The 24,832-nt window shown below is 42.4% G+C and overlaps 1 protein-coding gene across 1 annotated transcript; it reads left to right on the forward strand.

The window, feature by feature from the left end:
• The first annotated feature begins 2,262 nt into the window (after nucleotides 1-2,262).
• LOC134451822 (E3 ubiquitin-protein ligase rififylin-like) lies at nucleotides 2,263-13,514 on the forward strand. Its single transcript, XM_063202220.1, has 6 exons — nucleotides 2,263-2,414; nucleotides 3,758-3,936; nucleotides 6,876-7,613; nucleotides 9,721-9,916; nucleotides 12,091-12,120; nucleotides 13,049-13,514. The coding sequence occupies exons 2-6, from the start codon at nucleotides 3,766-3,768 to the stop codon at nucleotides 13,261-13,263; spliced, it is 1,350 nt and encodes a 449-aa protein (XP_063058290.1). The 5' UTR covers nucleotides 2,263-2,414; nucleotides 3,758-3,765; the 3' UTR covers nucleotides 13,264-13,514.
• Nucleotides 13,515-24,832: the final 11,318 nt, after the last annotated feature.

The raw sequence follows: 24,832 nt of genomic DNA on the forward strand, positions 1-24,832 counted from the left end.
GTCTAATTTCAGGAGGGGGGCTAGTAATATCGTCCTCAACTGTATAGTGTATTAAGTCTACCAAACCTCCAGGCATATGTTATATTGTAGCAGTGTAGGTACTACTATGGTAGTAAAGTCAACGCGTATTACACCGTTCAACTACTGGAATGGTGTGCATTACGAAATTACTTTGTCATTAATGCTGTTTGCGCAACGTTGTTTGTGAGCAAGAAAATCGCAAAGAACCACTGTGATTGCATCTGTGGTGTTGAGCGCCACATCATGGTTGACAAACAAGACACTTTCAAACTGACATTTGTCATCACCATTCTAGCAATCCATTTTTGTCAGTGGTTCTACGCTCATTAGAATTTACAGCTCCCCAGTAATTATCATATAAAGACAAATACCATGGACATTTTCAGCTACATGCCATTAAGTTGAAAGTGTAGTGTGTTTACTGTAATTTAAACAGGTGTGTTTTACTTTTCATTTATCCTCCACCACTCACAGTGGGACAGTGCTGTTGCTTTGACCTGAGTTGGCCTTGACAACAACCAGTGGTGTACAGACATTTTGAGGGGAAGGAGCTTGAGGGGATGGGGGACATGTGGAACTTCCAGCTGCCTTACGAGGCTATCCTATATATTACATGTGGGCATTATTGCCACATGCGTTTGATCATCAAGCATTTGTAGATGATCATGTCAACATGCCCATAGTACATTGTGGCCAAAAAACAGCACATTCAAAAATGGGCATTCAGAAATGTTTTGACCAGTAGAGCAAAGGGCCAGGTGCTTTAGCACCACCTCATCCCTATCTTTGCACACCATGCCTATGACAACAACCACTGTGACTAGGTTCGCTGAAAAAAAAATCTATTGGGAATTAATTTCTAAAATTGCTTTAAGAAAAAAATATATAACTTAAGCTATTTATTTTGTAGGTTTTCCTATCATAATCCATATTCCACCCTCCACCCTGACCAACAAATGTTCTGCAGAAAAAGCTGACAGCTTTGAACGTATCCAGGAAAAAGTAACCTGAACCCACCACCCCCACCTCATACCAATACAATCAGCACCCAATTCTGGGCGCTCTCCCCTTGGGCCCGGGACAACTGATCCCTTTGCTCCTCAGTTGGCTTCCCTGTGTGTGTGTGTGTTCAGGCCAACTGTCACACCACAGCAGCAGGACGATAATTGTGGTGAAGACGACTAATAACATCACCCTATGTGGGCCCCCTATTTTGTAGGCCTACTTGCAAATATATGTGACCATTTCCTGTGGGGCAGGAAGTGGAATGCACAAGTAATCACTTCCTGACCTGCATGACCTTTATGCCCAGCAGTGCTGGGCAGTAATGCATTACAAAAGTTAATTACAATGCTAAATAACTTAAATTACAATTGCATTACAATTACCTGGATTTTAGTGGTATTCAATGTGGTGGGTCAGAAAGAAGCTATTCCTTAACCTGGTAGTGTTTAGTCTGCATGCTGCCAAAAACACCTCCTGGATGGGAGGTGAAAAAGTCATGACTCATGAGCTTGATTTACACTGTAATAAATTGCCAGATCCATAGCCCTACAGTTCTTTTGGCGTAAGTAACTATAGTAATGGAAAAGTAGTGTAATGCCTTCTATTTTAAAAAGGCTATAGTAATATTGTAGTGTAAATGATTGCTTTGAAAAGACAGTAACATGGTATGCACAGTTTTTGAGTAACTTGCCCAACACTGATGCCCAGTGGCAAATGTTAGTAGCTTACAACAATTGAGCTATGTAGCCTACATGTTGGTCAATGGTAACTTACACTTCTGCATCTGTTCTGCTGCTGCTGTGGGCCGCTGACAGCTTTGGCTGGGCCCAGCACGGAATCCTCTGAAAGGGCCCACAACCCAATAGAGTCAAATAATGACCCAATTATGAGCCCCCCATCTCCCTGGGCCCGGGACAGCTGACCCCTTTGTCCCCTTTGACCCCTTCGGCTTCCCTGGCTGCTGTTGTTGATATTGTTGTTCTCTCTCTCTCTCTCTCTCTCTCTCTCTCTCTCTCTCCGTTTACACACACGCCCACTTAGGCAGCCTATATGCGGTTTTCACTGTGATATTAAATAATCTCAGCATATTCCCAGTTCCCGCCAGACCTAGTAGGCCTATTAAACTTGCCTGCGCGTGGCTGCATCATTTCCTTCTCAAAACCTGACGTCATATCTCCCCACCTTCAGCTGGAGTGGAGAGAGATGCTGCTTGCGGTCTGTGGTCGCCCGGTCGGACAATGAGCCCAATAGGAATTTCTGAGCGCTAGGCTGCACTTGGCATCCTCTTCATCCTATTTCCCCCACCATTAATTCAAATCGTTTATGCATCCTTCATCGTGCAACAAAGAGATGGCCATTTCAAAAAGGATCTGCTCCGGCTCTCATAGGTAAGGTCGGTCGTGTTGTCGAGGTAGTTAAATATTCTACTGCCTAGATTCCAGACTGTCAGCGGCGCGCGGCATGCCATGGTGTCACAGCCCGTATTTGCGAGTCACTGATGCTGCTCGTGCGTCCAGCAGCCGGCGACCAGTGGAGGAGCTGTGCAACCCAGAGGCATCAAGATTTCTACGTAGCCTACAGCACAAGAGGTTTATCGCGTTATTTAGAGTATTACATGTCTGCAGAGATGCTTGGATTCGTCACTTAGCCTATAGGCTGTCGCGGTGTAGGGTACTGGAAAACGATATCGAAGATCACTCAATTAGCCAAATCAGTATTAAATAGCATTGTAATGACACAACGAGAAAATTCAGCTTATTATTGAATATGTTTGGGCTACCGGTTTCACGCAGGCTGCTCGTGTGTGTGTGTGTGTGTGTGTGTGTGTGTGTGTGTGTGTGTGTGTGTGAAGGGAGGGAGTGGTAGTGGGAGAGTGCAGGCGCTCACAGTGTCTTGCCGTTGGCTAATGAGTATAGGCAGGGCATCACATCGCAATCAATTCCATTTCTTCCATGGCTGTAGTTTGCCATCTCTCCTATCCTTCTCCATTGGCATGACGATGGAATAGAAAAGGAAAGATTACACACAGACAGTACTAGAGAGCCTATGGAAGGATTATTACTCAAATTATTAATAAAGAAGCACACACAAATAAAAACTTAATTTAGGAGTCATTTAAAATGGTACCCAGGAAAATTGAGCAGAATATCTATATGATAAGCCAGTTGCACATGCATATTACAGGAAACACATTAACATTGTAAGAAATACGATGTATCACATTTCTAAGAATGAAACTGAATAGGCCTAAAATCAGTGTTTCATATCTATATGTTATATTGTTAATACTGTACTGTACAGTGTGCAGTAGGCCTGTCTGTCTTTCCCCCTATGATATTAGCAGCCTAGATGAAATATCGGATACCGCATATGAAATCAGTACCGCATTGGCCCCTAAAATGGGTTGTTGATATCGTCTGGTGACTGAGATTCACGAATAACATAACATTGACCATGGAAATCCCAGATATCTAAACTAAATAAGCAAGGTAGAGGTCTGAGGAAGTCAAGCTATGGAACTAAAGTGATTCGAAGTTTTGTTATTGTCCTCATATGTGATTTATGATTATTATGAATATGAAATTAGGGAAGTCCACGTTTCAGTTGAGAATTGCTGTATTATTGTTTCATCATCTTCTCATTAAATGCGTTCTGTGTGTGTGTGTGTGTGTGTGTTTGTGTGTGTGTGTGTGTGTATTTGTGCTGCTGTTTTCTGTTGTGTTGTCTTTAGGCAGGAGCATGTGGAGATCTTGTTGTAGCTGGCTGTGTTCTGGGATCACCGCCACAGTGGACGATACCGGCAGCTCATGGCACCAGGCCTACACCAACCCGGGCTTCAGCCCCGCCCCAGAGTCCCCCGACCACCTGTGCAAGGCATGTGGCGGCCATTTTGAGGCCAGAGGCAGAAGGGTAAAGTTAACAGTCTTTAAACTTTTGTCTTGTTGTACATTGATTACATAGCTAATTTGCATGATATTAGCTCGAGTCCAACTACAAACTGTCGCTTCTCTAATCGCCCGAATCGCTTTTGTCGCACGACTCAGTACGAAGTCAATTACTTTAGTTGCTGAAATCGCTCATGTCGAGCTTGGTCTATTCGTGCCAAATGTCACAACCTGGCTCAAGTGCCATGACGCAGAAAGGGGACAGACAAGAGGGTAACCGTTTACATAGCTTTTGTTTTTTTTACAACCCACAGAATTTAACCCCAGACCCCAGACAGGTAGAGGGAAAGTGAGAGAGAGCAGAGTCGCCTCAGCCAACCTACAGCCTACTATAGCGTAGGCCTTGGCTAGCTCCCACAGGCAGACCAACAGCCAGACAGACAGGCAGAGAGGCAGAGAGAGAGAGTGAATGCGCTGTTGCAAATTTTAAAGGCCCGCCCAGGAGTCCAATCAGCGCTGCCACCTGCAAGGAAACAAGACTACAGAGCCACCTAATGTTGTGGTGGAACCCTGCAATAATCACTGCAGGGCTGTGACACATATTAGTCATTGAAAAGTCAACTACCGGCCCGACCAGGGCGCAAATGGTTGGGCACTCGTTTGCTATGCGGCCGACCCGGGTTCGATTCCCGGCCCGGGGTCCTTTGCCGAGCCTTCCCCAGCTCTCTCTCCCCACTCACTTCCTGCCATTACCTTCACTGTCCTGTCAAATAAAGGCAAAAAGCCCCCCCCCCCAAAATGTATTTAAAAAAAAGAAAAGTCAACTACCATAGTACTACATTACTATGACATGACACAGGGCCTTTAGTAATGCACTACGACTTGGTCATTGCCGTTCTGCTAACAGCAAATGTATAACGCGGTGTCTTAATGTGTTAAGAGACTACGGGTTTAAATTAAAGTAGAGGATGCAGATATCGGCATATACTAAGTACAGTACATTTGTTATGGTACCGTTACAAGTACCTCTGCCATAGACGGGACCATGTGAAAAGAAGTATTCCCAGGTTTTTTAATTTTCAGTGATCAACCACTTGTGAAATATGATGTGATAATTGCAGCTTAGACTGAGCTGACGAGGAGGTAATGACCAGATAAGAGCTGACATTTGTGTCGTGTCAGTTTGACCCAGATCATGAGGCAAGTTACTGCACTCGTACAGGCAGGAAGCTGTGGTTTCTCTCAGCAACTCCACTGGGGTCTTTGCCCAGCCCAGAGAAGAAGAGCACAGGGCTTTCTCTCTTTCTTTTTCTTTCTTTCTTGTAATCGCTCAGAAGAGACCACTGTATTCATCTGCACAAAGAAGCTGATGGAATGCACCTACGTATGTACGTAATATGTACACCAAAAAACGAAACTAATGCAGTGTTTAGAAAAGAAAGAAAGATGTTCAATGATTGATCTATGACTGGGCCAGGTTGCACGCAGAAAAAAAAACACAAAATGCTCATTCTTCAGCTGTGTGTCACATTGACTGCGTTCACAGCCCTATCAATGATCTGTGCTTACCCCACTCTTTGTTTCCACTAATTGTACTTGCACTACTAGAGTGAGACTGGGCCAATGATTGTAGTCCGTAGGCGACAGATCTGAGATAATAAAGCGGGTCTTTGAATGAAAAGTCAGCACTGATTAATTGTCTGCTTGTTGTGCAAGGGGGCATTGAATAGCAGGCTCAGCCCTAAGTAAAATGGACATCACCCCAGTATTGTGTTTGGTGTAGAAACAGTTAAAATGACTTGAATAGAATTTAATAGAATTGAAGCGTAGTGTACCCTCTATGATGTGTCTTTAGGGACACTGGGGCAGATGGTAACTGGGCGTTTCCCCGCGGCGCGTTAAGGAGTCTCCTGATGTGTACTATTCCGCCAGTGTTGCACAAAGTCATAATAGTCGTCAAAAACACTTGGCTACATTAGTACTACTTCAAGATATTACACAGGGCCTTGCCCTTTTATAACACCTTACAACTTGATCATTGCCGTTTTGCTGACAGTACATTTCATGAGGGGGGCTGTCTGAGAAGGTGTAGGTTAAGACATAAAGTGTATCCCTCCAAAATCATTCACATTGTTCACAAGTATTACAATGCAATTGCGGGAACGGCTGGCTATGGCGACAGACAAGGTGTTGTTTTGATGAACTTCCTGTATGTCTGTTGTTATTGTAGTTACAGTGATGTGAATTTATCAGCCTGAACTCCCTGGCCTTCTTACCCTGCCCTGCAGACTAATATTTTTTATTATATAATATTATTATTTATAATATTGCACTATGACGATAATGCTATTTTTTAAGACTTAAAGTGGTACTGTCCCATTTTTGGAAATAAACTTATTATACACCTTCCCCTGAGTTAAATAATTGTTTTTTTTTGCCATTCTCTTGTACTTTCAACCGTTCACTGGGTATGGCAGTGCAAATTTTACCTCCAAGATAGCAGTTAACATTGAATCCTATGAGACCAGCTGGCATTTGCACTGCCACACCCAGAGAACGGTTGAAATTGTTGGAGAATGGTAAAACCCCATTATTTAACTCAAGGGAAGGTGTAAAATAAGCTAATTTCCAAAAGTGGGACAGTATCACTTTAAAGTCAAGGATTATTTAGGTCTCCTTTGAAATCTACCCCTCTGCATTGCCCCTGCTCTGCGCTACCCCCCAGAAGGCAAATTTCGTGACAAACTTACTGTACATAGATGGTGTTATAATTACATGCTAGGAATTAATGATAACATGTCTACCAACTGTACTCAACATGACAGATTATTTTTTTCAATATTGCATCTACGGTAGTCATAGTTCTGCAATTTTTCACTTTTTACAAAGCGGCAGGTGGGGGGCCCTAGGCTTCAGCCATATCTAGCCTTTGCATTAATCCAGCCCTGCCTCCCCCTGTTGCAGCATGTCTGCGTGGACTGCAAGAAGACCTTCTGTGGCCGCTGCTCGGTGCAGCTGGTGGAGTGCCCGCGCCTGTGCCACACCTGCCGGCGCTTCCAGGGCACGCTGTTCGAGCGGGCGCAGCTGATGCGGCTGAAGGTGCGCGAGCTGCGCGACTACCTGCACCTGCACGAGGTGCCCACGCAGACCTGCCGCGAGAAGGAGGAGCTGGTGGAGCTGGTCCTGGGCCAGCAGACGCCGCCGCCCAGCAGTAGCAGCAGCAGCAGCAGCGTGGGCGCCACGCTGGTCCTGGGACAGCGGCATGTGGCGCCTTCCTGCAGCAGTAGCAGCAGCAGCAGCAGTGTAGGCATGCACGCTCCCAATCATCCTCTTCAGCATCATTATCATCATCAGCATCATCATCAGCATCACCCTCAGGCAGCTACAGCCATGGGGCACGTGTGTGATGGGGTGGGGGCTGGGCCAGGCTCGGGGGCAGGAGCAGGACCGGGGGCAGCCATGCATCACCCACTGGAGGAGTTGGAATCAGAACAGCTCACGGAGGAGGAAGATGAAGACGACGAGGAGGAGGAGGAGGAGGAGGAAGAAGAAGATGATGATGATGATGGTGAGGAAGAGGGGGAGGAGGAGGAGGAAGAGGAAGAAGAAGAAACAGCAGAAGTGGGACAGGAGGAGGAAGAGGAGGATGGTGGAGAAGAGGAGGAGGAGGAGGAGGAGGAGGGAGAGGGAGAGGATGAAGAGGCCGAGGAGGAATTGGAGGAAGAGGAAGAGGAGGATGAAGAGGTGAGTTGAATGTATCTTTTGTACAGCTGGGACTTTTTCGCACAGTACATAGTGGTGACACTATGATTTAAACTGGAAAGTAATCCATGAAAAGTATGAAATCTGAATAAGGATATGTTGCAAAATACAGCATATATACACAATTATGGAAGTGTTTAAGATAAGAATACTGAAGGGATGAAGGTTTTTCCTTTATTTAACGGTATACCAATTCAAATGGAGGCTGTTGTGGCATTTACATCTCTTAACCTGGCTGTTACTAAACATGCTGACACTAGTGCGCACCTTTTCACCTCTTTTTTTTTCTTAAGTTTCAGCTTGTATGTATCACATCACACCTCATGCAGCACCTTGCATTGGAAATGACCAGCTTGTGTACAAGCTAGAGTGTGCACACTAAAAAGCGCAGCAACATGTGGAGAGCCAGTTTAACAGCCTCTAGCAGTGTTTCTTAGCTGGTGGGTCGGGACCCAAAAGTGGGTCGCAAAGCAGTCCTGGGTGGGTCGCGGAGCTGTAAATGGTTATTCACCCTTTTATTGTCAGTCACAAAGTTGAAACAATATGCCATATTGGATAAATGAACGTGATGTTGAAGAGAGTGAACCATGGTTAACATTCCTCTCCACTAATTGATAGAAATCTTGTATGTCAGCAGCATACACTGCCGGTGCTGATGCGTATTTTCAAATACATGGTTATATTTTTGACAGTTATTTAAAGATTGTGGTGGCGGGGACGCTGTGGCGCAGCGCGCTATGCCCCCCACATTTGGGTTTACATTGCCCACAGGGACCCCTGTTCCAGTTCGACAGGGGTCATTTCCCAGTTCTGCCCCATCTCCCTCTACCAATCATTTCCTGTCTACTCTCACACTATCCTGTAATAATAAAGGCCAAAAAGCCCCAAGAAAAAACTTAAAAAAAAGAAAAAAAGATTGCAATGGCCTGACAAAAAATCGGGTCACAACATAATGATGACATGGAAAATTGTGGGTCCCAAGAAGTCTCTTCCAGTTATCGGAAGTAATCAGTCTCAGAGTACTCTGTCAGTGTTCAATTAACACCGCAGTTTCTAGTATGTACTGTATATACAATGCCCTGAATAGAATAACCACTACAGTTGAACAATGTGTATTACTGGTGACTGTCATGCACTTGAGGGAGATTCCATCATCGTTTGAGGTTTCACACCTGGCCATGACTTAATCAGCATAACCTAAACCTAAACCTAAATCTGAAAAGTCCACAACATAGCAGGAGATTTTATTTTCAATCATAAATTATTCAATGGATTGTCCGAGGGGGTATACGCTTTGTGCATGTTCCAAGTAACCAAAAGCATGAGTTCTGTGTTTCAGATTATATTTGACATGTGTAGAGGCAATACATTTCACATATTTCGTTTAAAAAAAATACTTTCTTTATGCCAAACACAGTATAACTTACACAATGATTCTAGAAATGTATTTGCCTTTGAGCGGTTGAGTACCAGCAAACTCACGCCTAGACTTTTTTGGCACACTCAAAAGGTTATGTCTGGAACGGCTAATCAATTGAGTAAATGTTATGCTCTGCTTGTAGTTCATTACCTTGAATGGAAATGCTTTTGCCAGAGAAGTAAAACATTCCACTAAGAAATGCGGCAGTATTGATTATTTTAAATGTACATTTTTGACACAAGTGAGTTATGGTTATGCTTAGTGGAATTCTGGGAATTTTACCGGATTATGGACACTGTAACTTCAGGTTTAAGTGCAGAACTGTGATTTTTTTTTTCTCCAGATACCGGTAGGTACCGGTTTTAGCGTATTGTTGTTTTCAAGAAAGTCTGACCAGACTTTCTGTAATATTCTGCTGTTTTTATCAGATGCTACCTTTAATTTGCATGATTTACAAATTCAAAGTTAGATCATTTTCATAAAATTAGCATTCTGATTAGCATGACTCTCCCTGTAGTTGTCAGTGTTTGGGAGGAGGGAGTGTTCTGTCTGTGCCACTGACTGCCCAGGTGTACTGCATGAATGACTGACCCCCCAGGTGTTGTTGTTCAGTCTTCAGGGGGTGAGGAAGCACTGGCCCCTGGGCACCGCACCTCCCTGTCGGACCTCCGCTGTTTGGAAGACATCGACGGCCTGAGCGTCAAGCAGCTAAAGGAGATCCTGTCCCACAACCTGGTCAACTACCAGGACTGCTGTGAGAAGTGGGAGCTGATGGAGAGGGTCACGCGCCTCTACAACGACCAGAAGGAGCTGCAGAACCTGGGTGAGGCGGGACTCTGGGTTTAGAGTTTTTAATTATTTTATATATATATATATATCTTTGAAAGGGGCCAGTTATATACAGTGAGAATCATTACTTTTTAGTGTATAGTTTAACCCAATCTTGTGTTAAAAAATGCATGTCACATTTGGCTTTGCTTTTCTCCTGTAAGTGATGTACAGTATGAGCTGAAGAGCTGAAAAATGCCAGTTTTGCCAAAGACTTGGCTTTGGAGTATAAGTAAAGTATCATTATACTATACGTATATACTGTATAAGTATCACTTTCATTGAAAGTACAAGTATCACATTCATAGAAAGACCTCCAGTGAGACAGGACACACCTTCACTGTTTGCTTTTTTCCACCAAAGTGATGTATAGGCCTACTACTGAAACACATTGACCTTGTTTACATGAGATATTTAATTCAGAATTGATTAATTCCGCTTTGAAAACATCATGTAAACACTTAGCAATTCGGAATTAAATGAAAGTGCAATGTAAACTCAACAGAACTATTTAATTCAGAATTACTAATTCAGAACTAAAAACATCATGTTAACGAGGTCATGTTTTTAAAAGACTGAGTTATGTTGCAGCCTTTTTGGTGCACATACATAGGGTCACTGTCGATCCAACTCAATTGCCCGAAAAAGCTCAACTTCGCCTTAACAAAATTGCTGTGACATTACAGAGAGTCTTAAATTACAGATTAAGGCTTTGTTGTTAATATGTTGGTAACAATACGTTTGGATGTGCTACATAAAAGGGTTAAATATAATGATAATAGATGGAAGTATAAGCATTGCTTTCATAGACTTAAAGGGCTTGTCTAACAATAGTCATGGATACATACACTATGAAAATGGTGTTTTGAGAGTGCTGACCAAAATTGAACAAAAACATTGGTGTGGGTAGGGGGATAGGACATTAACATTTTTGGATGGATAAAAATGTTTTTAAACACTCGCCAACATGAGTCCATTTCACATTATCACACTTCGAAGCTAAAGGCGAGTAGCCTGCAAAATGTGGGTGCCAGAGGTAACCACTCATAGGGCTTGTTGAGTTCCCCAGGCACCACTTACACATCTCGCCGAGCTCTCGAATCACCCTTTTCAAAATGCACTTTGATACCACTTCCCCCGGTGTAGAGAACACTTTTGTTGTCAAAAAACATTGTTAGCATAAATGAGAGCCATATATCTTTGACCTTTTATTTGTGTATGGCTGTACTGCCGAGCTTGGCTACCTGTTACAGAACAGTAAATAAGGTAGATACAGTATATAAAAATAGAGTTAGTAAAGTTATTTCATGGGAAAGATGTTTTGTTCAAGATAAGAATTGTATCACATTTCACCAAATAGTATTCAGTCATGGTCTGTCTGCTTTCAAAGCAAATTGATTTTATTTCCGTACTGCCGTCGTTACATATCAAAAACCTCAAAGAAGCCAAAACTGAGAAAGTTTGTTTCCACTACAGCTAAACAATTGCCAGATGAGTGGAAAGTATTCATGGCTCATTTCATATTATGACAAATAGAAGGAAATGGAAAGTTTTCAAACAAGAAAACAAACAGTAGATTAGAGTAGAGTAGAGTAGAGTAGAGTAGGTTAGAGTAGAGTAGATTAGAGTAGAGTAGAGTAGAATAGAGTAGAGTATCATTTATTGATCCTGAGGGAAATTCAGGTGTCCTGTAGCATACATACATAGAAACACAAAATACACAAGACAATCAAAGAATAAAAACTGTAAAAAAAAGACATTACACACATAATTTCACAAATGTTAACATAGAGCACAGGCATACATTTAACCAAAAGTTAGATCCCCCACACACACACTCGAACACACACTTGTTTTTTGGTGGGGCTCAGCAACTTGTCAGGTGGCACAACGATATCTAATGCCCATAAATGAATTAGTAATTGGTTGATATTCTGCTATGAGTATGCTTTTTTGGTAGTTCTCTAAAAACAAACAAACAAACAGAATCTATACAATAGTGGCACTGGCTGCCGTTGCGCTGCCCTGACGTGTGCTACTGCTGAAATGTCACTGACCCAGATAGATGTTCTAAATAGCTTCCTAATATTGTGTTAAAATCGGTGAAGAGTCTCGATTCATTCCTATCATTGTATTTCCTAAATGTTTTGTTTGTTTTATTCTTCACAGTTGCAAATGCTAAAATGGAAGCGGAGGCAGGTATGCAGTATTTTTTATTTGCATCACATCTATGTGCAATTTCTGTATAAATGTTAATACAATCGAAACATCTGATGTGGGGTTCTTCAGTGTCTCTGATCTGAATCTATTAGATGTAATTGTTTTCGGGGGCGCTGTGGCGCAGCGCACTAAGCCCCCCACATTTGGGCTTGCATGCCCACCCACGGGAACCCCGGTTCAAGTCCAGTTGGGGTCCCGATCCCCCCATGTATCTCTGTCCCATTTGCTTACTGTCACCATCTTCGACTGTCCTGTCAAAATAAAGGCACCTAAAAATATATTTTAAAAAATCAAAGATGTAATTGTTTTGTATGGAATGATCACAGTAGCCTGGCTCTCACGCAGACCTTTCGTGCTATGTGCATCTTTGTTAAACTTCGTGAGCTCGCACTTAGAACATCCATCTAGGTTAGAACCAGGTTATGATCACAGCACAAGAGGTCTGAAACCAAACAAAGTTGATCGTATCTTATCTCAAGTCGTCTTGATGTTTAGATTATATTGTTGATGATCTCTATCTAGAATGCATTTCTCGAAAGTATCGTAACTAACTATTAAATAACTATTAGCAACTTACCCTTTGGCAGTTTACTAAGTTGCTAACTGGCTAGCAACTACGCATTCGAGAAACACACCCTAGTATGTTTTAGTTTAAATGGCACACTGAAGTCTAGTGAAACACCTGCTGTACTGTATAGGTAATTGACGAAAAAACAGTATATCCTCTGTGCTCCTGTGCCTCACAATCGGTTGCATCAACCGTAAGGTCTCAGTCCAAGTAATGGAGGATCAGGGGAGCAACTCAGACATGGACGTTCAAATGTAATTGCAGGTGCAAGACTATATAAACTGACAATAAAGCAGACTTGACTCACACCCCATCTCCTCCTCCTCTCTCTTGTTGCAGAGCCGGACGCCTCCAAAGCAGCAGGAGGAGGAAATGGAGGAGGCGCAGGCAGCGATGAGGAGAACCTGTGCCGCATCTGCATGGACTCCCCCATCGACTGTGTTCTGCTGGAGTGCGGCCACATGGTGACCTGCAGCCGGTGTGGCAAGCGCATGAGCGAGTGCCCCATCTGCAGGCAGTTTGTGGTGCGGGCCGTGCACGTCTTCAGGTCCTAGTGCAGGTCAGGTCTTTAGTGCAGCAGGTCTTTGCGGCCATTTCACACTGCCTCTGTTCGCTGAAGGTCGTGGAAAGTTGTCTTTCCATGTTGGGTTATTTTTGCATACTGTACATTGTATGTACAAGAGGAGCCACTTGACTTGATACCATGTTTACTGGACTGAACCAGGCATGCCCCTTGCAAGGTCTTGATCATCTTGAATCCACCACACATCAACGCCTGAAAGTTCCATGGAAGTCACATGGAAGCCGCATGGTATGCACATGGAAGGGGAGAAAGTATGTGGCTCCTACTGAATTTTGTAAACATGGTCTGATTGGCTGCTGAATCCATCGCTGCCGTCAAAGTTCAACATCTCTGAACATTTTGGGGGCGGAAGCATAGCTAGGGGAACAAACACACCCAAAAGGCATTTCGAAATCGCCCCATGCAAAGGCAGTGAGATCCTTCAGCGGACGTAGCTAGTGTGAACGAGCCAGTAGTGCAGGCCCGACACCAGTGAGGAGGGTGTATGTGTGTGTGTGTGTGTGTGTGTGTGTGTGTGTGTGTGTGTGTGTGTGTGTGTGTGCAACAGGCCCTATTGGTGGTCCGCCTCCAGCTATGAGACAGCCTGTGCAGCCCACTGGAGGCCAGTTAGTTTACCGTACGTGCACAGTAAATGTTGCAGTGTTAATTCCACACTTGATAGAGTAGGGTCAACACCCTCTGAGGTCTAAGGCTTTTCAGAGGCTTTTAGGCTGCTTGCACCACCCTAACATTTTCAAGTATTTTCATTTTATATATATATATTTGGGACCTGGAAGGTCTGAGGTTTCTAATGGTGTGACTTATATGTTTCAATGACAAAAACTCACAGAGTTACAGATTTGTTTTTGGAGACACATTGCCCTCTGAAGGGCACTCGGACCTCAGAGGGTTAAGAGTGTTACATCCAACCCTCTTAGTGTTGAATCAACACTGCAACGCTTACTGTGTACAGAAATTTTGGTTTCTCTTACTTCCACTTCTACACTAATGCACATAACACAGCAGACTTAGCCAATCTCCTTAAGACCTCTCCTTAAGGTATCTCTCTCTCTCTTTCTCTTTCTCTCTCTCTCACTCTTTCACTCACTACCTCTATCTATCTTTCTCACTCTCTCACTCACTGCCTTTCACTCTCTCTTTCTCACTGCCTATTTCTATTCTCTTACTTTCTCTAACTCACTGCCTCTCTCTCTATCTCTCTCTCTCTCTCTCTCTCTCTCTCTCTCTCTCTCTCTCTCTCTCTCTCTCTCTCTCTCTCTCTCTCTCTCTCTCTCTCTCCATGCAATCTTTATTACTCTCTTAAATGCTGCAACCTTTATAAACTTTCTGGCATTCCAGAGACTGGACAGTACCTTTCTGAGTTTTGTTTACTGTTGTTTCATTATCACAATGTGTCATTCGCATATGTTCATGATGCAATCATATCCGCATGTCTTACAAACATGCTGTCCGTTAGACGGCATAGTGCACTTACAGACGTTCCCCATACGCGGAATTAGCATACAGGGTTTCATGAAGCTTTTCAGACTTTCTAGTTGAACCCTCACTAAATTAAGTCTGCACTTACTGTAGGTGAATCACTTAGTGAAGTTTCGGACTTTCGAGTTGAAGCTTCAAAACAACCTCCCCACTTTAGTGAATCATTTTAGTGAATTTTCAGACTTTTGAGTCGAACCTTCGCTTATAAACTCCCCACTTTAGTGAATCACTTTGGTGACTTTCGAGTTGAACCCTCACTAAAAAATCTTCCTGTTTTAGTGAATCATAATGAGCCAAAAAGAAGTGATGTTTACTTGACAGCCTCTGTGGGCCTGTCTGTTCAGACGTTGAGTTGTATGTACTTTGTAAGAGGTGGCAAGCTGCTACTGAGGGAGGGTAAAGAGGTTACCAAGCAGATGGCAGTAGTCAGTCTGCTGGGCAGGTGCCGTCTGCTAACTACTCCTGAAACACTGTTCAGTAGTGTGAGTACTCTCTCTCTCTTTTACTAGTCTCTCTCTTTTTCACCAGTCTCTCTCTCTCTCTCTCTCTCTCTCTCTCTCTCTCTCTCTCTCTCTCTCTCTCTCTCTCTCTCTCTCTCTCTCTCTCTCTCTCTCTCTCTCTCTTTATCTCTGTACCCTCTGTCTTTCTTGACGTTCTCCACTTTCAGCTTCACAAGGTTTGTGCGATGTAGTGTGGGTGTAGTGGTAAGGGTACAACTGTCAAAGCTCTTCATTGTTTGAAAAAAAATTAAGGAGTTTGAAGTAACCCACCTCAATGCTTATATTAGCCAATAACAAAGGTTGTTATTTACAAGTTGTACATACATCAATAATCTAATGTGACAAAGATGTAATATGAAAGTAGCAGTTTTGTACCCTTGCTTTCAGAAAGCAGACGTTTGCAATTGAGACGGAAGTTGTGTCTTTGAATTGAGCAGCTCTGACCTTTTACTGTACGATAGGGCTGAATCATTCTTGTGTCCTGTTGATATGGCCTACGAGTCGTGCTGGTTAGGGGTGGAGGTTCAGGTCAGAGCTTAGGCCATGTTAACTGTAGTTCATTTCGACAAAGCAGCCAATTTCAACAGAACACCAGCGCAGCTTTCCCTGATCATGCAACATGTCTGTCTGCCTGAAGAGCACCAAGATCTTGACTTTTTTTCCACGTCCAAAAGCAAACCCGTTGTTTTGTTGTTTTGGTATGTTTAAGGGCCTCTTCACTTCATGTTGGGGAATAGGCTCATATCCTGTCTCCCCCACAGTTAACACTTGAGTTGTACAACTTTTGAATACACTCAGCCGATCTTCAGATCTTCCAGTAGCACTTCTGCGGGTAGCTTAGCATTGCATAAATCATTCCCTCCTTCCCAAGATTTTATTCAGGTTTTTATTTAGCACATATGCATACATACATACCCTACATACATGGATATACTTTGGTTGCTGGTCATTTGTGACAACGCCACACACCTCTGAAACCTCACATTGATTTCAAAAACACTTCATATGCATATCGAGGATGATGAATGTATGTCTCGATGGCTATTTTCAAACTCAAATTGGACGCTTCACTTGGATGCATGGTGGTAGAAGACACGTTACAGTACATCCCGCCCCGTTGTCCTTGGGCTGAATGTAAACATTGTGAACTACTACTGTAGTAGTTAACACCGAAACTAAAAAAAGTGTTTTGTAGGTTGAATCAGCACACATTTCCTGTTAATGAACACGGGAATGGTTATTCATGTTTAAACGTTGCTTATTTTGTTTTGTAAGGGATGAAATGCAATACTTGTAGTCTTTGTGGTTCACTCCTCTTCACTCCTTGTCATTCTTCATTGTTGATTGGCTTCCATAAATGGTAAAATCAATGACTGTGAATTACACTGTAAACAGTAATGGCTCCTCTGAGAACCCTCAATTGGCACTGTGTGGGAGCCCCTAACAGTTCTCTGATGAACCTAAGGTGCTTGGAAGAACCCTTTGGTTTCTAAAATGTTCTGCAGAGAACTACCTTTTGGATTCCCCTATGAGCTGAGGGTCCTTTGAGGAACCTTCAAGTTTTTACAGTGTAGAATGTATGGTCATCGGGTAGAACCAATGACTGTATATTAGAATGTATGGTAACTGGGTAGGACTGCAGACAGAACTCCTCCCAGTGAGTTTAATAATGGGATTCAGGTATAAGAAGCTCCTTGTTGTTTCCCAAAGCACATCAATGGCATTATTGAGAAAAGGTCAGTGAAGACAGGGGAGATCCGTGAAAAAGTTGTGAATAGTTAGTAAGGTCGCTTGAGTCAGCCTTTCGATAATCAGAGTTCAAAATCAGAGTTCAAGTCCTTCTTATCAAATACTTGTGATATGAAAAGAACTGGTGTATGTACAGTAGTTTGTACTTACCATGGCATCCAAACACAATTCTCCAGTCTCTATTCAAGGTGACAAAGTAGCACTACAAACATATTCAATAGTAGATCACACAGGAATGTACAACACTGTAGATCCGAAGCAGAGGTATGAAATCAATCGCATAGAACGTCCACACAAATCCACATGTCTCAAAAGAAAACCTTGTGTTATTTACCTATAACGACTTGGATGCCTTTATGACGTATTGTTAGTGTGCCAAATCATTTAGCTCCTCTGCCGTTCGTGCTGTGTGATGATCGTGTGGTCTCAGAGGAAGTACACTACATGTAAAAGCCAAGTGCAAAATTTAGCCAAGAAAAAAAACATGCGTAACGTAGCCGTTCAAATCTTGTGTGGACTGTTTTGAGTAATTTGGAACTAAACACTTAATTGTTGTGACCTCAAAGTACTTCAAAAGCTAATTCAGTGTCTGTGGAGTGCAGTGATTAAAGCACAGGAGTAAAATCTATATTTAATCAATAGTAGACAAGACAAGTATGCTATAGGACGTGTGTGTATGTGTGTGTGTGTGTGTGTGTGTGTCCATGCACAGTATATGGGTTTAATCATAAATGAAGATGCATGCATGCGTATGAACAAGAGGGTTCTCACTATTCTGCAGACCTCTTAAACACTTGGAATGGCTTCTCTTGGTCTATGTGACTTTATGTTGTCCTTACGCTTTATTTTAAAAACAGTGAAGTGGATGATAACAATTGAATAATAATCAGTACTTTGAGTGGCAAAACACGAGTGTTGGAACTAAAAAATGAAGTTGAAGTGCAGTAATATACAGTGAACAGTTACTCTGTAAAAAGTCTGTTACTCCAGGGAGGCTGAAATTGAGAATTGTTGCTACTCCGTACCAGCACATACCCACCCACTTAAAGCACTGATGATGATAATAATAATTATAATAATAATAATTATGATAATAATGATAATAATAATAATAGAATTATTATTATGTTTACATTAACAATGTTGAAAACCACTCATACCATTTGAACTCTGATGTGTTTAGCATTTAATGCATCATTTGGTTGTTGGTTGATTTGCATGTCACAGCTCTGTTTTCTCATGCTGTTTAGACTTGATGGGTAGTATGACTATGAAACATGGGCTTCAATACTGAGTCTACAAATCTACAATACAAGCTTTTAGGATTTATAATTCTGACAAATTATATATTTTTGAAACATGATCATTATATACCGTTGTTATCTTGTTGCTTTGAACAATTTGTTTGACAGTTTTGTAATGAATAAAAGTGCTGAAATGAACCACAGATTTTGTTCCAGGTCTGGTTTTGTCTTAAACTGATTATTTTATTTGTTTCTCTATGAGGTTCAATATGTCTTTGTTCATAGTATAAGTAATTAATTATTTATTTGATCACAGTTACCGAATGAAAGTTATTGTTGAAAGGTAAAAATAACACATTTTATTTTCTCTGTCTGTGATAAAAAAAGAAGTCAGCCATTAGTCATAAATTATACTTTAGATTATTAGATTAAAGGATCGAGAATAACACAGTTTTTTGTTTTTGTCTTTAATTGTGCAAAATAACGAATTAGTATTTTTAAATGGCGCTAACGTGCTGTGATATTTGGCTTTGACCAGTAGAGAGCAGTGTGAAGCTGAAAATCACTTTGGCCTGCAACAAAAATCTGTTGAAAACTTTCACACAAACCACAGACCTCTTGAAGCCTTGGAGAGCTTACTCTAAACATGTTGTGTTTTATGCAGAGAGGCTGAAAAATGCAAGGTCAGCCGACATTTTTCATAATATTTATGAATCTCTCTCTGAGTCTCCCTGTACCTGTCTCTCTCCCCTTACCAAGTGCGTGTGATTGGCAAGATCATTTGGATATGAAGTACTATACTATATAGCTATAATTAACTGGCCACTACTTATGGATATATGCCACGCCACAGTAAAACTTAAATTTCACCCAAACCAATATAAGCGTGGATATCAACTGACTTGTTATGATAATGCCATGTGGTCAAACTTAGTTTTCCCCAAATGCTTCTACTTGGCAGAGAGTGACCGCCTCTTTATTGCCTGCTTTACTGCCTATTATATTTCATTCTCATTTGTCTATTTAACATGTCGGTTATTTTATTAAACACATTGTTTTTGCACTAAGTTTATGTGGAAAGATATCCATAAATGCATTTTGTGTAGCTCTACAATGTCATGGAATAAAAGGTCCCTTCAGCATATCAGAGTTTCATACTTCTAACCATGCTGAATTCCAATAACACACTTAAAGGCCCAGTATGTAATTTTATTAATTAATTTCCCAAATGTATGACACCCATTCACAAATGTGATCTTTTCATGAATGTTTACAGAGTAATAGACAAATATTTAATGGTCTGATAAAAGACAGTAAGTTTTACCAAAGATGCCTGACTGGTCATTCAAAACAGCAGACATGGAAAAGATCCACTTATGAAACATGTGCATTTCAAAGTCATGATGAATGTAGAAGTTGGCAGTACTGTACTTTTAAATACCTATGAAAATGATAAAGAAAGACTGGAAATGATGACATACTCTACCTTTAAGTCTCCAGTGCATCAAGCGTAAGGTTTGGGGTCAAGGCATTTACTGTAACGAAATCAAGGAATGTGGGGAAGGTGTAGATAGACAAAAATGGGATGGGCCCCACCTTACCTGCAATCCAGTTCTATCCGAGTTCAAGATTCTATGTGAGGATCCCTAATTTCGTATGGTATGATGCCAGGGGTGTCACAATAAGGGGGTAAAGTGGGACTGAGTCACCAGGGCCCACACTTGTCCAGGGGCTCCTAAAGCAATTATATTCTCTTTTTTTTTACATGTTGACCTCTTAACAAAGAGCCTCTGTTATAACTATATAACAATATAATTGTCACCAAAATTGTAATGGCCAAGTTTTAATCTATTAGTTAAGGCTCTCGATAATGTCATATCAATGTTGTTGATATATTTACACAGACCCGCCAATCCGCACAAAGAGGCTACTATCTTATAAACAGAGGGGGGGACTGCATCCACAAGGTCTAGAACGTGGTGCTACGCCCCTGTGTGATGCACCTTATTGTGGTTCATGAATGGTAGGGAAAGGTAGAGAGAGAGAGAGTTCTTTGTCTTTCCCTAGAGCACTTAAACAGCAAGAGAGGAAATGGCCTTCAAGGTATTGTAGTTTAGTGGTCTCCGATCGTGACATGGCCGACTTAGTATTTGTTGAATTCCTAGCACTCTTAAAGTCATCCATCAAATGGATTTTCTTTCTCATTTTTCACTGAGAGGTTTTTGCCGCCTGGCATATTTTCGGAGAGGTTTTAGATGTCTCAATGAATCGGCAGCCCAATTTTAACTCCGCCACAACTTTAGGTGGTGTGTTTATGGAGGTTTCCGTTTGCTTTCATGTCCGATTTAGTTCGCTCAATGTTCCTATATTTACATGTAGGTTTCAGATGGATTATCCGTTTACAAAAAAAAAACGAAATCATGTGGCGGTGTCTCTACAATGGAGCCTAGATGATGGGGGAGCGTGGACATGTTTAGACTGCGACGGTGGAGACACTGCGGCCTTGTTTGTATACACAGATCTGTGCTTGGGCGGGAAACACAGATAACACCTAGAGATGAAATGACATGATAACACGAGGGAAACAAAGAGCTCACAGTTTTGCGTGCCTGCAGCATTCAGCGGTAGAAAAGTCTAGAGCGGGGAGAGGCGGAGATGGGAGTGTAGATTTCAGACGTGGATAAATGGAACTTCCTATGAGCAATGCAGGAAAACGTGGTGGCTGAGGCCACCCATTGCTCTCTGAAAGCTGTTGAAATCTGAGTTAAAGCCTCTCCCAAACTCACTGGCCACACGGTGAACATTACAAGGTTCCTCGAAGAACCTTCAGTGGTCACTGAGGAGTTCTCTGATGAACCTACAGGGGATATGATGAGAGGTTCCTTAGAACCTTTTGGGGTTGCCCCAGAGGGAATGAGAAAACTGGCAAACTGAGGGATTAGTAAAGGTTGTTTGTTTTGGGGAACTTTTAAAAGTTCTTTAAGGACTCTTGGGGGACTTCCAATAACCTATTATAGGCTCTTCAGAGAATTTGTGGGATCCCTATACGTAGGTTCCTCAGACAGACAACTTTTAAAGACTTTAAGGTTTTAAGGCTTCTCTCTGTCAGTCTGTTGACCTTGACCTGTCCCTCTTGAGATTGAGGTTTCGAAGTTCATCTTGCTTTGCTTCAGCCTTTGTTTCAAGTGCCAGTCATGTTTACATGTTTACTGTCAGTAGGGCTGGATTACTCTACTTTCCCTCCATGGAAAGCTTAAGTTTGCCCTTGGTTATGACCTTGACCTGTTCTTCTTGAGGTTCAGGTTTTTATGTTCAGCTTACATCTCAGTCCATATTGTCAATTATTGTCAGTTTTTTGTTCGCATTCTCCCTTGTATATTTTCTTTTTCAATGTTCTTTTCTTCAGTTTATTGACTCATCGGCAATGGGGGAAATGCCATTTCAACCTTGTGGTCTTCCTGAGATTCAACAATGAACTGTCACTTATTTGTTCAGCATCTGGTAATGTGCTCTAAGTCCAGCTACAAGCAATTGTTGTGCTTTACCTGCAGTTCGAAGTTGTTTATTTAGCTGAGGTCCAGCCTTTGTGTGAAGCAGCAGTCAGGGCAGCAGTCATGTTTACTGTCAGTTGGACCTTGACCAGTTCTTGTTTGAGGCTTCTATGCTCTATGTCTTCTATGCTTTATATCCAGTCCATTTGGGTAGATATTGTGCTTTTACTTGCAGTTTGAAGTGGAACATTTTCAGTCGCTACAGTGGGCCTATTTTGCTGTGGGGGTCCAGCCTTTGTGTGAAGTAGCAGCAGTCAGAGTCTGTTTACTGTCAGTAGGCCTGGATGATGTCGTCTCAGGGTGCTAAGTGGAAAGATATGTATAAATATATTCAAGCGATGATGGCACATCAAATGGCGGTCCAGTGGAATTGCTAAGATTAGCACCTGCTAGGGGATTTTTTTACGAGTGCGGGTACTGGCGTTCTGGACTATGTGCACAGGTCAATCTGAGGATAGTGCTGACAGACGAGCGCCCTCTCAGATGTTTGATCTGTCGTTTGAATAACCGCCACAGAGTACAACTAAAGAGACTGCTTGACTGCGAGAGGCACACACGGGCAAATCTCTCTCTCTCTCTCACACACACACACACACACACACACACACACACACACACACACACACACACACACACACACACACACACACACACACACACACACACACACAAAAACATACTCATTCACTCACTCGTTCACTTTGTATCTCTGCCTCTCTTTCACCTCTCTAACGCTCACTTTCTCTCTCACCTTTTCTGCAAAGGTCTTACCAGGGTAAAGGGCAGGATGGCTTTTGTTTATCACCTCGGTGCAGTTGACATTGCTAACAATGTGGCACACAGTCATAATTCACTCTGGACCTTCTGCCTGGCTTTGGTGGTAATCCGAGTCCTTTTTCCATCTTATATTCAGTGCTGTGGTCATTACTGTTTTCCTCCACTAAGTGTGATTATTACCTTTCCTCTTTTTTGTGTCTCTGTTTAATAAAAGGTCTGGAAAAGAATGAATAGGCTGAACAAAATAAAGAAATACGCCACCGCAACCCGTATTCCATTGTTTAAGTGAAATGTGCACTTCGAGAAAAGCCTATCCTGTTCCGTTCAGGAGAACGAAATATTTTTCCCTACTATATCAGGCAGCGGGGTTGGGGGTCGCTTAGGGGGGTGCAGTAAAGCCACTAGTGTTTTCTTTTAAACATCTCTCTTTGCATATAAAGTGAGGAGGCCATTTCTCTCTCTCTCTCTCTCTCTCTCTCTCTCTCTCTCTCTCTCTCTCTCTCTCTCTCTCTCTCTCTCTCTCTCATTCTCTCTCTAAGCCACTGTATAATTACTAACACATTTGACAGCTCAGCTTTTTCCTAATGTTTTTCTTCAAATAATTCTAATACGCTTCTGCCCAACGAGAGAGCGAGAGAGAGAGAGAGAGAGAGAGAGAGAGAGAGAGAGAGAGAGAGAAACGTTTTCTCCACACACTTGGACAATCATATTTCAAGGACAGGTTTCTCTTGGACGGCGTGCCGAGCGGTAGATGGGATCGGGGGGCGTAGGGGGAGAAGCTTAATGGGCAGAGTGGTGCTTTGTCAACGGTAAACAGTGCTGTGCTGCCCCGGCCTGCGTTGGTTCTCTGGTGAGCTGTTTGTCCTGGCGCAGCGCTGGGTAGGTAGTGAGATGGGCCCATGGCAGGCCTCAGACCAGCTGGCGCCCATGTTTATTGTGAATGAAATAGAGCAGAAATGAAAAAAAGGCAAGCGAAGGCTCAGACACGGGAAAGAAAGAGGGAGAGCGAGGGAGTGGGGAGGGAGGAGGGAGGAAGGGGTGGGGGGTAGACAGAGGTAGACAGAGAGATCTTTGAGAATTCTGAGAGAACTTTAAGAAACTGTGACTGTCCAATGTGGAACGGTGTTATATGGTTTTCATTGGGTACATCCCAGTCTGATGGGGACAGCATGATGGACAGCATGGTCTCCACCAAGAACTGGAGGGAGAGAAAGATAGATGGAAGAGTGGGATCAAGGAGAGATGGAGGTAGACAGAGAAATTGTTATTTGACCTTTGTTTAACCCATTTAAGCCTAAGGCACTTGCAAAAAAAGCCTCCTGAATGCATAAGCCCTTTTTGTGAAAAGGTCAGGGGCGGAGCTACAGGGGTGGCTAGGGGGGCATTTGACCCCCCAGAAATCTGATTGGCTACCCCAGGTGCTCCCCCAGAAAATGGACAGGAGCCCCGCCCACTCACGTTACATGAAGCGCATAGATCGCCTGCAAATCGCTATCGCGAGTGAAGAAAGGATAACCATTTTTCCCACACACATTTCGATGCAAGTCTGTGTACACACCACCCTCGTGAATTTACAGTAGGCATATGGGGTACCATTCGAAAGCTTAGAATCCCCTCTGTCTAGTGGTATGCATGGCAACTCTCTGTCTTGTACGGTCTGACGGCAATGATTCATAGAAGCAGATGTGTGCTTTTCCGTCCTGAAGAAGAAAAGCCTTAGTGAAAAAAACTGCTTATTTCAGTCCAGATTCATTTCATTTTCCTTTTGAAAAGTTAGCTGTGTGCCATTGAAGATTTTTCAGTACTAGGCCTATATATTGCTCTATTGCCCATGTGATAAATAAATAGATTCGCTTTTGGTGGTAAATGAAAGTAGCTTCATGATTAATTCCTGTGAATTCAACTCAAACCTCATGTCTAAAGTCCAAATATTCACTGGCATAATACTAATTGCTGTCTTTGTGTTGGAATAGACTAGATGCTAATGAGTATTTTAAAAGAATGTCCTTACATCACCTTTGATAGCATTGTTATATGTGTGAATTGTAGCAAGCTCTTAGAAGCATCGCCACATTTCAGTGACTGGATTTTATGGAAGTAACTCTGAAATCTGAAGTCTGAGTTCAGACTTAAATTATTCAGTTTCAGTTTCAGTTTCAGTTTATTTGACAGGCACTTGCCCAAATCAACACAAAACATACGTTATACACATCATGACAAACCACACAGATTAGACATCA

This window comes from Engraulis encrasicolus, chromosome 7, assembly GCF_034702125.1.
Source record: "Engraulis encrasicolus isolate BLACKSEA-1 chromosome 7, IST_EnEncr_1.0, whole genome shotgun sequence".
Classification (NCBI taxonomy): Eukaryota; Metazoa; Chordata; class Actinopteri; order Clupeiformes; family Engraulidae; genus Engraulis; species Engraulis encrasicolus.

What these genes read in the sequence shown, in the direction of transcription:
- LOC134451822 (XM_063202220.1), top strand. Translation starts at nt 3,766, where the DNA reads ATGTGGAGATCTTGTTGTAGCTGGCTGTGTTCTGGGATCACCGCCACA. An exon ending in GAAGGAGCTGCAGAACCTGG is followed by an intron (nt 9,917 to 12,090) that starts GTGAGGCGGGAC and finishes TATTCTTCACAG; the next exon opens with TTGCAAATGCTAAAATGGAA. An exon ending in TAAAATGGAAGCGGAGGCAG is followed by an intron (nt 12,121 to 13,048) that starts GTATGCAGTATT and finishes CTCTTGTTGCAG; the next exon opens with AGCCGGACGCCTCCAAAGCA.